Genomic DNA, 14,135 nt, shown 5'->3' on the forward strand with positions numbered 1-14,135 from the left:
CTGGAGATGCTCTAAGTAGCATCTGGCCAAATTCTTTGCTGGCCTTCTACATTTGATTATTTTAGGCATCCTTACTATCATTGAGGTTTGTGTGTAAATTTGATCAGTTATTAGGAGTAATTCTAAACATCCTTTGAAAATCCTTATTATTTTTATTCATTTATATGTATTATAGCTCGTAGCAACATAGAAAATCGGGACTTTTTTTTGTTTTGTTTGAGAAATATGAGAATCGGGACGTGGTGAGGAGCCGAGGGCTCGAAGCGAGCTGCCGGCCCAGCAGCCCGGTTCTCTCTATGGGGTGTCAGGGACGGACTCTCTCACGTCGCCCCCCTTTCCTATCAAAAAACTTCCAGACGAGAGGGCTGGTTGGCCCAAGCAAGAAGGGCCACCTATTCTTCACCTCCATCTTGCCCAAGCAGCAGCCATCGATGTAAAGCAGATCGGCGGCGGAGGCTAGGAGAATCGAAGCGGAGGAAGGGAAGGGCGATGGCGACCAGGATGTCAAAGGAGGAGCTGGCGGCGTATCAGCCGAGGCCGGGGGTGCGCTGTGAGAAGGCAGCGGCGGAATTTTTGGCGAGGAGGAAGAAGGAGATGGAGTCAGAGCCTGAGGAGTCCCGCAACGATCTGAATGCATACGAAGCCGGCCTCTACCGGGTTTTCTGGGAGCAGATGTTCGCCAAGGACGGCGGCTCCTACGAAGACATCAGTAAGTAGCGTGTGGCCTAATTTCTTGCTCCTCTTGCTGGCACCAAGAACTTTCAAAGTTTCAATACAACAAAAAACAATGGCTTTGTTGTACGATTTTAAAGTTTGTACCTACCAAATTTTGTTCTGTTCTGATTCTAAACATCCTTTGAATCAAAACTTCAAAAGTAATAGCTGCAAGTAGTCAGAATAAACAGAATAATCAGTCAAGTACGTAAGTACCTAGCTAGCTGCAACATCTCGTGTTAGTCATGTCGCTGCCACCGCCCCATCGACATCTAAAACATACATGAACACCATGAGCGTACTTGACCTTCTTGTTGGTACTGGTGATTTTGGTCTGGTAGTTTTTCTCTGTAAAGCAAACGTAGTACACTTAGACCTTTTATCCTGCAATCTCTGATCTAATTGCTTGTTGATCCTGTGCAAGAAATTAAGTAATTATCAAGTTAAGTGAGACTAATTTGTAACATGATTTTTTCAGCCATGATCCCTCCCATGGCTTTCACTGATCGTGACTGCAAGTTTGCCGGCCTCCAGTGCACTATACAGATTTTTTCTGTCAAAGTTGAGGAGACAACAGGAGGGTTGAAGTGGCCGTTGGATGTCTACGGTATGGTCGCCGTCCGTGATGTGGTCGATCACAACCGAAATGTGATCTTCCATCGTGAGAGGGATAACTGCCAAATCATTACCACAGAGGTTTGTTCATATTCGTACTTCCATCCATGAATGCTATCTGTTTTACAAGAGGATCATTATGCGATTGTTTCTAAACTTAAAGTAATAACTTTTTTTCGTAGGCTCTATTAAGATGAAATAAACCTGTTGTTACACTGATTGTTAGGTATAATATTAACTTGTATAACCTTTTTGGCTTCATTAAGATGAAATGCACATAATCCTAAGTCCATCAGTAATGAGTTGCTGTAATGTTTTGTACATGTACGACGAATTCATATGTTGTAAGATGAAATACACCTTATCTTCTTTGGCATTAGTTAAGCTATTACTGTTTGTTTAGAGTAGCTTCTTTCACCGTTTAGGGTTCTTGATGATTTAAGCTTGTATCCTGATCCAACTCTAAATTATTGGCGTTTGCCTCTCGGTCAAATTCTGCTCACCTTATTTTTTTGTGTCTGCTACTAGCTTCTCACTCAAGTCACTAGAATTAAGTTCCACTTGATAAATGAGTTTTGTGTCTGGTGGACAAACTGGAAATCCAGTTATGCTCTTGGGAGCATATGCTCCTGCTCACGAAATCCATTCGACCAACAAATGTTACCTTCAAATGTTACACTTAATTTATTTATTTTCATCGATGAAGCACTGCTACCCCGTTTCGCATGAAAATTGTGAAGCATGGTTGTTACACTAAAAAAACAAAAGTTTTAAATTTTATTTTGAATTTACTGTTCATCGAAGAGCATATGCAACCTAGAGCCAAAATGGCGACCCCCCGGCAAACTCTCTATCAACCATTGAGTAGTGACTATAACAATCTGTGTGTTATCTTAGAAATTCCATGTTCTTTACATCTGCTCCTGGGATGCGTTGAACCATAGCTTAATCTGTTTGTGCAATATTGCTTTTCCGTACGTGATAGTTTTCTTTGTGTTCTCTTCTTATTTCTTACTTGAAAGTATTTTTATCATTGCTTGTGTGGCATCGGCTTTAAGATTTTTAGTATGCACCTGGCATCAGTTAACTTATTATTGTTTGTTTAGATTAGATTCTTTGACCCTTTAAGGTTCTTGAGGATCTAAGCACGTTTTCTCCTGGTCAAATTCTGCTCATCATTGGTTACATTTTGTGTATGCTAGCTTCTCAGTCAAGTTACTTGAATTAAGTTTCACCTTTTAAATTAATTGTGTATCCGGGGACTAACTCTATCAAGTAGATTTGTCACATTCCACTGTAGCCTTTGAGTCTTATCATTAGTTACCAAAACATTCTAATTATTATTTAGTTATTACATGTTGCATGCAGGATCCATATCTGGCATTAACTGGTCCTGCCCGAGCTGTTGTGGTCTCTGTTCATCCTATATACTTTGATGTTGACCTTAAAGTGAAAGGTGGCACAAAGTCTAAAGACAAAGATCTAAGCTTTCTAGCAGCCTGTTACAGTAGTAACGGCCCGTGGGGATCCTGCTTGTTTGATCGGGCTTGGACTAGCAAGCTCAGCACTCTAAAGTTTACATTTGGTCACTTGGTTCACTCGGTGGAGGCCACGGTGAGCGTGAAACTAACTGGAGGGACGTGGCCCCATGGTTATCGAGGCGTCTTTACTGTTGAGACGTCTGGTATTCCCGGAAAGGCCGTGTTGCTGCTGGATTCTTGTGATAGCAAACTGCCCGTGGATGATGATGGTCAAGTGAAGCTTTCGCGCCGCATTGCTTGCGTTGAGTTTGTTCAGCCTATGGATGAGCTTGGTAGGCCTAATCTGAAAATTTCGGTGGAGGCAGTGTGCATCGAAGGAAAGGGTAAGGATGAAAAGCTGATGAAAGATAAGATAAAGCTTGGGATGAATTTTCTGCCCAAGAAAAGGGGTAGAAGCCGACAGGTTATAGAGATTCTCTCGTGTAAGATGGAAGTAAATGTTGCGTGGTCTCTTATGTCGACCTTCAAGAGCAGCTATAAGAATGCCATTGCAAGTCATCTGGAAAGTCTAAGTTTGATTTAGATGCTGGAGGTATACTGGTTGTTCGAAGTTAGCTGTGAGAAGTAACTGTGTGTTGGAAGTTATTATTGTCGTATCTATGTTATCATGTGGCATGTGTATATGCACTTATTAACCTAGCAGTGTAGTGGTTGTTTAGTTGATCCAGTTGGCAGCTCACTCTCTTATCCCTAAAGTAGTTAAATTTCTTGTAGGAACTAAGATGAATTATGTTGGAGCAGTAACTAAGGCCATGGCCTTGGATCTTGCGACCAATATCTCTTCGTTCCCTCAAACGTACCTAGGCCTTCCACTCTCCCCTTACAAACTCCATACGCCAGCCTTCCAACTGGTTATTGACCGGTGCGATACCTATCTTGCTGGTTGGTGTGCGATCCTCCTTTCACGTGGAGATAAACTAGTTCTTCTATCTGCGGTCCTGGACAGTCTTCCTACCTACTTCATGCTTTGCTTCTCCCTCCCCATCAAGGTTATTGAGGCGATTGATAAGCGTAGATGTACCTTTTTCTGGTCCAATGATGACACGTGCTCCGGGGCTAAATGCCTGGTTGCCTGGGATAAAGTTTGTTCCCCTAGAGTTGCCGGTGGTCTGGGTGTCAAAAACCTTCGTGCACAAAACTTTTGCTTACTGCTGAAATTTGCTTACAAATTTTTACACTACACTAACCTTGCCAAAACCATCTTTATACACCTTCATAGTTTGAGAGAGATTTCACAATGCACTGTCGGGAATGGTTGTTCCACCTTCTTTTGGCTAGATCGTTGGCTAAAGCCGGAACCTCTGGCTATAGTTTACCCTGCTATATTTTCTCACCACACAAACCAAAATGCCATGGTATCCACTATACTACAGGATGGGATCGAAATTGCTCTTCGTAATCGGCTAACCTCTACTGCGATTGCAGAACTTGCTTCCCTAAACTCGTTGTTGCAGGAATGTTTGCTTTCTCAGGTTCTGGATACCCGCCGCTTGCTCAATGGCGCTGCCTTCTCCACTCGTGGCGCATATGCTGCCCTTTTGGTTCAACTTGCTGAGCCAATGCTCGCTGATATTTGGGATTCAAAGTTGCCAAAAAAGTGATGATCTTTGGCTGGTTGTTTTACCTTGACCGCCTTAACACAAGGCACAACCTGCATAAGAAGAACATCCTGGATACTGAAGTTTGCCCAAGATGTAGTCACTTGGTGGAGGACCGCGATTACCTTTTCTTCTCCTGTCCAGCAGCTCGTGAGATTTGGAGGGCAATGAGCATTCAGCCTACTGCCGCGCCCATCAACGAGCTCTTCAGCACTCCCCTCCCCGCGCAGCTGCCCACTTCAGTCCGTACTTCCATGCTCCTTCTCATCCTTTGGAAAATTTGGGATGCTAGAAACAAGAAAGTTTTCCAAGGGCTTGACATCGCTGCCTCAGTTTCTTTAAAGCTATCATGGATAATTTGGTTATTTGGTCTCATCGGATTAAGTCTTGTTCCTTAAAGTGCCATGCCGGCTTGTGGCGTGAGTTCCTCCCATCACACCACCTATGAACTCTGTAACATCTGCTACCTTTTGAAATATATTCAGGTGGGGAGTCTCGGTGCACAGGGCCACGTGGAGGCACATTGGTCCCGGTTCCTGTTTGAACCGGGACTAATGGGTGGTGGCATTAGTAACGACCCATTAGTCCCGGTTCATGAACCGGGACTAAAGGCCCTTACGAATCAGGACTAATGGGTGGTTTTCTACTAGTGATAAGAAGAACATCCTGGATACTGAAGTTTGCCGAAGATGTAGTCACTTGGTGGAGGACCGCGATCACCTTTTCTTCTCCTGCCCAGCAGCTCGTGAGATTTGGAGGGCAATGAGCATTCAGCCCACTGCCGCGCCCATCAACGAGCTCTTCAGCACCCCCCTCCCCGCGCAGCTGCCCACTTCAGTCCGTACTTCCATGCTCCTTCTCATCCTTTGAAAAATTTGGGATGCTAGAAACAAGAAAGTTTTCCAAGGGCTTGACATCGCTGCCTCAGTTTCTTTAAAGCTATCATGGATAATTTGCTTATTTGGTCTCATCGGCTTAAGTCTTGTTCCTTAAAGGGCCATGCCAGCTTGTGGCGTGTAGTGGTGGCATGTATGGAAAAAGTTAATTGACCGCCGCGGTCTCTGTGCATTGTTTTATGGTAATATTATCTAGGGAACGTTCCCTGTGGAGGAGGTCCCAGAGAACACCCTCACAGCCGTCTGATTAAAGTCACACGGTCGTACCATGCTGGTGCTGTGAGTATGGTGAAATGTTTCCGTTGTATAGAATGCTTGGATGAGAACTTGTCTGCGGCACTGGGAGCGAGAGCCTGTGTAGTAGTACTACTCTTACTTTACATACTTTATTTAGTTTTACCATCACTCCTAGTTTATACTTGTTCGCCCTGGGATTAGCAACTTTGGCCTTGGTCCCTAGCCCGAGTGAAAGAGAGAAAAATGTTCAACGATCCCGAGTTCATATACAAAGCACACTGTGTGATGGTGCTTCCTAGAGTCTTTAGAGACCTCGTGGGTACACCAGGAGGCAGAGGGAGAGTCTGGCGGCTCGAGGTCAAGGTGAATCATTGAAGCATCGGAGTTGGAGACGACGACCACTTCGACGTCGATTTCGGACGCCCGGGTTCAGTTCCCTTGGCCAGACGACGAAGGGGAGCTTTATGATGCTCAAAGACAAGGTGGTTGGGTTCGGGGAGGATCATAGCAGCGCAGACGACGAGGATGGCGGCGACAACAAGAACTAGGTGCTAGGCGTGTTCTTGGTGCTCGAGACGGGAGCTCTGATGCAATTCCTCCACCCGAGATGGCTGCCTAACCCTCCTGTGCTTCGTACAGGTCTGTCACGTAGGCTCCATTCTGCATCGCGCCCAACCTCGCCGGTCCATGTTCGGCGATACGGCAAATCACGGGATAACCATTAGAAGCGCAGTCCTTGCAGCAGAAGTAGTGGATTTTTTGTCCAAGAGGAACCCATGCCCAACGCTATTGCCAAAAAGGACTACATGTGGATAAAATCGACAAAAAGGACCCCTAAGCCGTGGCGGCAGGCGCGGCACACGACACGTGGCACCTGCTGCCACGGCCGGAGGCAGCGGCCCCTGCCGCCACGACCGGAGGCGGCCAGCCGGGTGTAACGTGTTTTGTACAACGCCTCTCGCCTGGACGGAATGGGCCGAGCCAGGTGGGCCCTGCCGCCACCGCACGAGGCGGCCATCGCTGCGGCTGCCGCTCTCGGGCCGACAACTCCTATTGTGTGCGGGCCGAGGCGTGGTCCAGGACGCCACTACACGAGGCGGCGCTACTATAGCTGCTGATGCATGCCTAACATCGTCACCTGTTGCAGACGGCGCTGATTGCTGCGACCGACGGGACAGATTCCCGCGCGCGGGAATCAAATTCTGGTGCTGCGGGTGATTTTTGACGCCTTGTGCCGACACTTAGCGGTGCTCCTCTGCACTGGTTGCCTTGTTTTGCTTTCTGCCACAAGTTACGATGCTTTGGAATCAGATTCTCGCCTATTCCCGCCTAAACTTTGACGTCTTGTGTACTAATTCCTACGCAAACGACACTGATTAAAGCACTGTATGATTGCCGCTTCATTTTATTGCTGCAGCCGACATGACAACACTCAGGCATGCACTGGTTGCATTGTTGCCAGAGCACAGTTGGCCCTTCAGCCTCCAAAACAGGCACTTCTGCTCCTTCGCATGCCGGGCCGCCTTCGCCTTGGCCGCCGCCTCCTTAGATGCCTCACAATTCGACAACTCGATGGTGAGCCGAAGCACCTACACATTCTTGCGGCGGAGCCACCGCGCATCCATCTTCACCGTCGTGAGGGAATGGTAGAGGACCCACGCGAGGAGCACATCCTTTGGATCCACCGACGTCTCCCTCCCCCTCGCCCGTTGCTGCTCGCGCTGGGCTGTCCGTGCCTCAGATTCAGGCGTCCTCATTTGCGCCGGCATCGGCATGGGAACGGCGAACCAAAGGTGCCCGGGTACCACGTCAGGAGCTGATTGAGCTTGTGGATGTTGGTGGTGTACTTGGATGATCACTGGCGTGGAGCGGTCGGAGATGCACAACAGGCGGGAGGATCCGTCGACGTCGTTGGCATTTCATCCCCGGGCGATGGGCACAACAGAATTGGAGCTCCCGCTGTCGCCCTAGTCTAGCCATGACAGCCTCAAAGCTATGCAGAGGACCACCTCCTCCACATTGTCCGACTCAGCAACGCGCAGCAGGCGGGACTAGTCGTTGGAGCCGCCAGATCCACTACTGAAGCCAGCGCTACTGCCGTCGCTCTCCATCGACCGCAAGTGGGAGGGAACTGGGAGTGGAGGAGACGGAGGGAGGGAGTGGATTGGAATTATTGATTTCGGCCTAGGGTTTGTGCGCATGTGGATATTTGTGCGGGCTAGGGTGCACAAGGCTAGGCCAGATCGATGTCGCGAACGCGCTCAGGCCTTCTCATATCCGTCTCGGATTTGGGCTGGATAGGAGGGATGGCACTCCGCCCGGGCTTTTGAACCAGTTTCAAGGGACCGACTACATCGGATTTTTTTTACCGGTCAGTAATCAGTCCATCTGTTTGAGTGTTTGGGGCTGATTTGAGGCGCCCAGCTGTAGCCAGGGCATTTACGCGGTTTGAAGCACCCGACCGTAGATGCTCTTAGTATCTTTTTTTTTGCTAGCAAGCCGCGGAGCGATGGATGAAGTGTTGGGCCACTGCGTATGATGAAGAATAAAAATGTATATCCTACATGTATTGGCACTAATCTTCTCTAGGGGGCAGCTGTGAAGAAGAATAACCAATGACGAATCGAGCTCCTTGCTGGTCATAAGAGATACAGATAATAAGGCCATCTAATGATGTTTTTTTTAAACATCAGTACAGACACAAGCGCCCATATACACGCGCATACACTCATCCTTATGAACGCACACACGCACACCCTACCCTTATGAGCACCTCCGAAAGACCGAGCACCAGAATTAAACCCTGATGGGCTGGGGATACCACAATCTCTCTAATCATCCAACCGCAGGTTGGTTCGCGCCATCCAATGATGTTAACCATCTTTCTGTGCTATATCGCAGGTTGAATGATCGTATTTGTTCTCATCCTCCACGTACTCTACTAGTATACATCACATGGAAACCTCGCTATCCTTTCTTTCCTTGAAGCGTCGTCTTGTCAGAATAGAATAGAAAGAAAACGACAAACGCCAGCGACGGTCATTAAGTATGGTTCAGGGTTACACACTAACAATAGCAGTTTTTATCATTTTCATTACTCTCTCGTTCTTTTTTACATTTTCCGCATAGTTTATTTCTTTCTCACAATACTCAACAACATTTCGACCACCACATCACTTATTTTCTAGAATTTAAAATAACTTGCAGGCATTTTACAAAATAAATCTTTGTATGGGACAAACGACCCATGTCTCGCCTATCCGTGGGATCGACACTCTTAGCTACAACTAAACCCTCTGGGACATCATGTGGCATGTGACCACAATGGCCACAGGTCGGGCGGCGCCATTTATCCTAGTCCCCCAATTAGAAATTCGCCCATATTTGACTTTTGGAGGACGGGCTAGAGATGCTCTAAGTCCCCGGATACGCAATGGAATGACAGAGGCAAGGTGGCAGGGGCAGAGATCGGACCCAGGAACCCAGGGCCTGGGCCTGAGGCATGCCTTTGATGACTATAGCAACTACCTAGCTCGAAGGCGGCCCGGGGCCCGTCGCCGGCCTGGCTTCGCCCCTGCCAGGTGGCTTGTGTGCCTCGGGTCGTAAATGTAACATCCATGTCCCCAAATGCGCGGAGGACCTACGACAACGACAACTCATCTCCGATGTGAGTAGGAAGTGCGACAACAATTTGAGTCGGTGCGTCGGTGATTTTGTGCGGTGAGGAAGGAGAATATTACGGGCTATAATTATTCTCCTAAGATTGTCGTGAGCAGGCTATGATTGCGGGCTATAATTATCACCTTTGATGGGCGAGGCTTCCTCGACCTGGTCAGCTCCATGGTTCTTCAAATGGTGGGCATGGATGAGGCATTCTGTCATCTAGGAGGGACAAGACTTGGGGTGGCTACTCTTGCCCTTTTCAAGTGGTCTTCTGTCGGTGTTATCCCCTACCTGGATTTCTGAGTGGGCCCTGCGTGGTATCTCAAGGGAGTCTTGGCTGGTGTTGCTCTTCGAAGGTGTCGCTAGACAGTGCAACCTCATCTATGTTGTGTTGTCCAACTGTTGTTGTAGCTCTTCCCTTGCTGTATAACTACCGGAGGGTTGTATGGTCACTGAGTATACGTGTGCCGCATTGGAGAAAGATGGCATTGTGCAAGGTACCGTGGGGGAAGGAGGTGTAGGGATATGCGGGGTTTAAGTAGCTGCCAGAGCTATGGCTTCATGCATCGATTGATGCAGAGGCCGGGGGTTTTCCTTCTTTTTCTAAAAAAAGTAGTTGCCAGATCCATATGGGAAGGGAAGGGGGGAGACGCGCCACATCAGTCCTCATCAAGGCAAGTGTAGTCACCAAACGGCGCAGCAGGAAGGGAGGTGTCGTCAAGGAAGCGGGGGAGGCGAGAAGTCACCCGAGCATGCCAACCCTCGTTAGAGTATGTGAAAGGAGAAAATGAGGTAAGGTTGAGGGTTAGGGTTTCTGTTTTGATGTGCAGCTGAAACATATAGTGCCCAAATAGCTCTTGTATGTCAGACAGCACATAATATAGAAACGGCATAACATTTCAGCATATACCACACGTATATGATGACCCGTGCGTTTGGTACGACTGTGCTTTCACACAGCCCGTATTAATGACTAAAAATATATATCCTGCATGTGTTGGCACTAAAATTCAATAGGGGCCAGCTGGGAAGGAGAATTACAAATGACGAATGTAGCTCCTTGCTGGTCATAACAGATAACGGACTAGGTCCTGCAATAATGCTAATCCTCTTACCTATGCACTAAGACAAAAGAGTAGCTAGGTCGCAGGTTGAACAATAGTATTCGTTCTGATCCATTCAATTACATTACATGGAAAACTTGCTACGATTTCTTTGCTCGAAAGGCCGTCCGGCCAGAATAGAACAGAAATGAAAACGACGAACGCCCGCGATAGTCATCAAGTATAGTTAGCGGTTACACACTAATGCTAGTCCTTCAGGTCTATAAATGGAACCCTCGTCTTCACGTACCACTCACACACACAACACACGAGAAAGACAGAGCGAGCAAGAATCTGTCCCTATTCCTCATAGAGACGGCCATGGCCATTCCTCCTAAAAATGCTCTCTACTTCCTGCTGCTCGTCTCCAGCTTCATCCTTGGCGCCATGGCGGATCTAGCCTTATCATGCCCTTCCCGCTGTGAAGTGGAGCTACAATGGACCTTATACGCGCGGCAGATTGGGGGCGGAGCAAACGCGAACCAGGAAGAGATGGTTCACTCCGTGCACCCCACCACAGGATTTGGTACGATCGTCGTCAACAACTGGGATGTGCTCGACGCGCCTCTGCCTAACGCAGCCATAGTTGCCCGTGCAAGAGGCACTCACACCAAGGCTGGCCCAGCCGCCGGTGACTGGTTCACTTCTCTCAGCATAGTCTTCGAGGGAGCCAGGTATTGAATTATTAGCTATGTTCTCTATCTTTTTGCAAAAGAAATTCATTAGATCCCAACTGCATGCTGGAGGTCCTTACATTGCGACTATTTTTGCATAGCTTGATTACAAGTAAAATAGTTGTATTTCTATAGAAGTTAAGATTATATATATGCTATGCAGTCGCACGCACACATTTACAAGCTTTTTTTGATATTATTGTTGCCCGCTTGAAATAGGTTCAATGGGTCGACCTTTCAAGTCATGGGGATCACCAATACAGATGGTCTGTGGGCTATTGTTGGCGGTACCAAAGAATTGTCCAGGGCAGATGGCACCATTAAACATACTCTGTTAAGGGCGACGGCCCTTGAGAACTATAGACAACTTGATATTCGTGCATTCTATACCCCGCCTGCGGTAAGTTGAAGATACGATAAGAAAACTCTGCATAATTAAGATGACAATAATCTATCTGGCAAACAATTAACTACCAAAAATGTTATTGTTCATTACGCACGAATGGTATTGTTAGATTTTGTAGATAATTAATAACCAAAGCAGTAATATAGTAAGTGGTAATGGTAAAAGGGACACAAAACTATAGTTATTTTATAGTTAATTACTTACCTTTCATACAAATCGGTAATGGATAAAGTAGCACATGATTGGTCTTTAAATTTTTTAAGAGATGTTAACATTTTGGAGATGAGGGTGCAGTAGTTATGCTAACCTTACTATTGGTTTTCTTCAATTTCTACAGGTTAATTCAAATGGTATTGCTGCCCAGTAATATGATTAAAGGTGTGTTGATGTTGCATATATACCCCGCATGGGTAGATCTGACAAGAACTACGTCGTGAGGTTGTTGTCATTGGTGTTGTTGTATTTAAAATAATTTGTGGATTTCTATCATGGGATAGTAAATTATTCCTAAAATCCACAGTGTGGTATTTATTATTATATGTAATATATTTTGTATGCATGCTTTGGATCCGCAGTGTGGCAAGAAAATATTTACATTATTTGAAGGAACACATGAGTGAGATGAAGGTTGGCCTTATTTTTTCGAGGATCAATTTTATGCATCGATATTTGTGTGGTGCACAAAATGCACCCTAGCCTGGAGAGTTTCTCACAACTATTATTTTTGCAAAATGCTACAAATAGCGTTATACATGAATCTACCAAACCACATAATCTCGAATCCAAATATATTCCATAGCTCTAAATGATGGTATCCACAACGAATTTTCTAAAACTCTAAGCTCCCTTGATAGGCAAGCTCCCTGTTGACCGAGGTGAATGAGCTGGGGGCGGACCCACTTTGTAATGCTCCCTTGATGGGCAGGCTCCTGGTTCATCCAGGTGAATGAGCTGTGGGGTGGGCCCACTTTGTAAGGGCATGTACAATGGTTGATTAAACGGTCTTATCTTAAACCTTGCATGTAATTTAGAGATGACATAAAAATGTCTACATTGGGTTATCTCTTAGCCTTATCTTCAATAACTAACTATTCCTAAAAACATGGTGAGACACATTGTGCTAATAGATCAAGTCTTAAATAAGAGAAGACAATCCTTTCCGTATAATGTTAAAAGTGACAAAAGTATGGGATATTCGTTTCTGAGCTCGGGCTCAGCTGATCCCGAAATCCCCACCGTCAGCTAGCATTGGGATGGGTGAAGCAGTATTGTATTTTACTCTGTATAGCACATGTATGGATGGAAAATCAAGCCAGTCCCGTGGGCGCATTAAATGCAGCAACAGATGTAAGGGAGAGACGGAACACCTAATTCGAGAACGGCTCAGGCACTGTTCTGTGCCAGGCTGATTCGTCAACGACTCAGGCACAATCAATTGTTGTTTGCTTCTGTTTTTTTTTCCAAAAGACTGCCGGAGAGCTGCTGTAATAATTCCATTGAAGAAGAAGAGAGGCCGATCGCCTGGTACAAGTGTTAACCTGAACCAAAAGAACCAAAAAGAAGGGCACAAGAAAAATACACCAGGAGCAAGCCTTGCTCAAAGCTTCCACTATGGCCAGCAACACACTAGTCCAGCTCAACCTGGGTCGAAGGGAATGGAACAAACTGCAAGTTTCCATGCTACTACATCATCTCTGATCCTTACGATCAAAGCCGGCGCCCGGAGTCCCTTTAGGTGGAAAATCCTTCTATTTTGTTCAAACAAGGTTTTCTAACAGTTTAGTTCGCCAACCCCCTTGCACCTTTACAGCTTGACATCTCTGTTCTGTCACCTAAATCGTTAAACCATTCAGATATAGAGGCGTCAATGTTCCAGACTTCTGGGGAGAACGATGGCAGACTAGCCGTGTTGGAGAAGGTTTCCCAAATCTGCTTTGACCATTTGCATTCAGAGGGCACATGCATAGAGGGCAAAAATAGTTATTTTCAATACCTTTTAACAGTCGCATTCCGCCGTAAGGATCTTTCGTTCCATAGCCATCCAGAGGAAGATCTTGCATTTGGCAGGCATCCAAACTTTCCAAACAGAGTTGTATAGCTTTGATCTAGTAATTGCCTCAAACTGGAAGTGGTATATGTTGAACTTGCAGAATAAGCCCTATCAGCCGTAAGCTTCCAAATAATTTGATCATTCACCGCTGGAGCTAGGGTGATGTGCTGAAGAAGATTTGCAAAAGTAAGCAGCTCTTCCATCATGTCGTCCGTCCAGACGCGTTCCAGATTGTGAACCCAACTATCACGTTTCAGCGCATCAGCCACCATTCTGCTCGTACGAGCATAATCAATGAAAAGGGCAGGGCTACATTTCTCGTTGCCAATCCATTTAGCCATGAATCCTTCCAAAACAGGTTGTTTTACCATTTGCCAGTGGTCACCCTTGATGTTGTTGCAAACACGGCGAAGTCATCGTATCACATGGATCCAGCAGCCCAGGTTAGGCAAATGCAAGGGTGTCCATCTTAGCCACAACCTACGTAGGCAAAGAGCTCCACTTAATTTGTTCATATCCTGAAGGCCAAGACCACCTAAGAGTTTTGGGCAAAGAGCTCCACTTATTTTCCTCCATTGCATTTATTCTCACCACACCAAAACCAAGCTCTTGTGCGCTGGTTGAACCATCACAACAGC

At 46.4% G+C, this 14,135-nt stretch overlaps 1 protein-coding gene across 1 annotated transcript; it reads left to right on the forward strand.

The window, feature by feature from the left end:
• The first annotated feature begins 10,638 nt into the window (after positions 1-10,638).
• Positions 10,639-11,452, forward strand: LOC123089779 (uncharacterized). Its single transcript, XM_044511363.1, has 2 exons — positions 10,639-11,041; positions 11,261-11,452. Exons 1-2 carry the CDS (start codon positions 10,689-10,691, stop codon positions 11,448-11,450), a joined length of 543 nt encoding a protein of 180 aa, XP_044367298.1. The 5' UTR covers positions 10,639-10,688; the 3' UTR covers positions 11,451-11,452.
• Positions 11,453-14,135: the final 2,683 nt, after the last annotated feature.

Source organism: Triticum aestivum, chromosome 4B (genome assembly GCF_018294505.1).
Source record: "Triticum aestivum cultivar Chinese Spring chromosome 4B, IWGSC CS RefSeq v2.1, whole genome shotgun sequence".
Lineage (NCBI taxonomy): Eukaryota > Viridiplantae > Streptophyta > Magnoliopsida > Poales > Poaceae > Triticum > Triticum aestivum.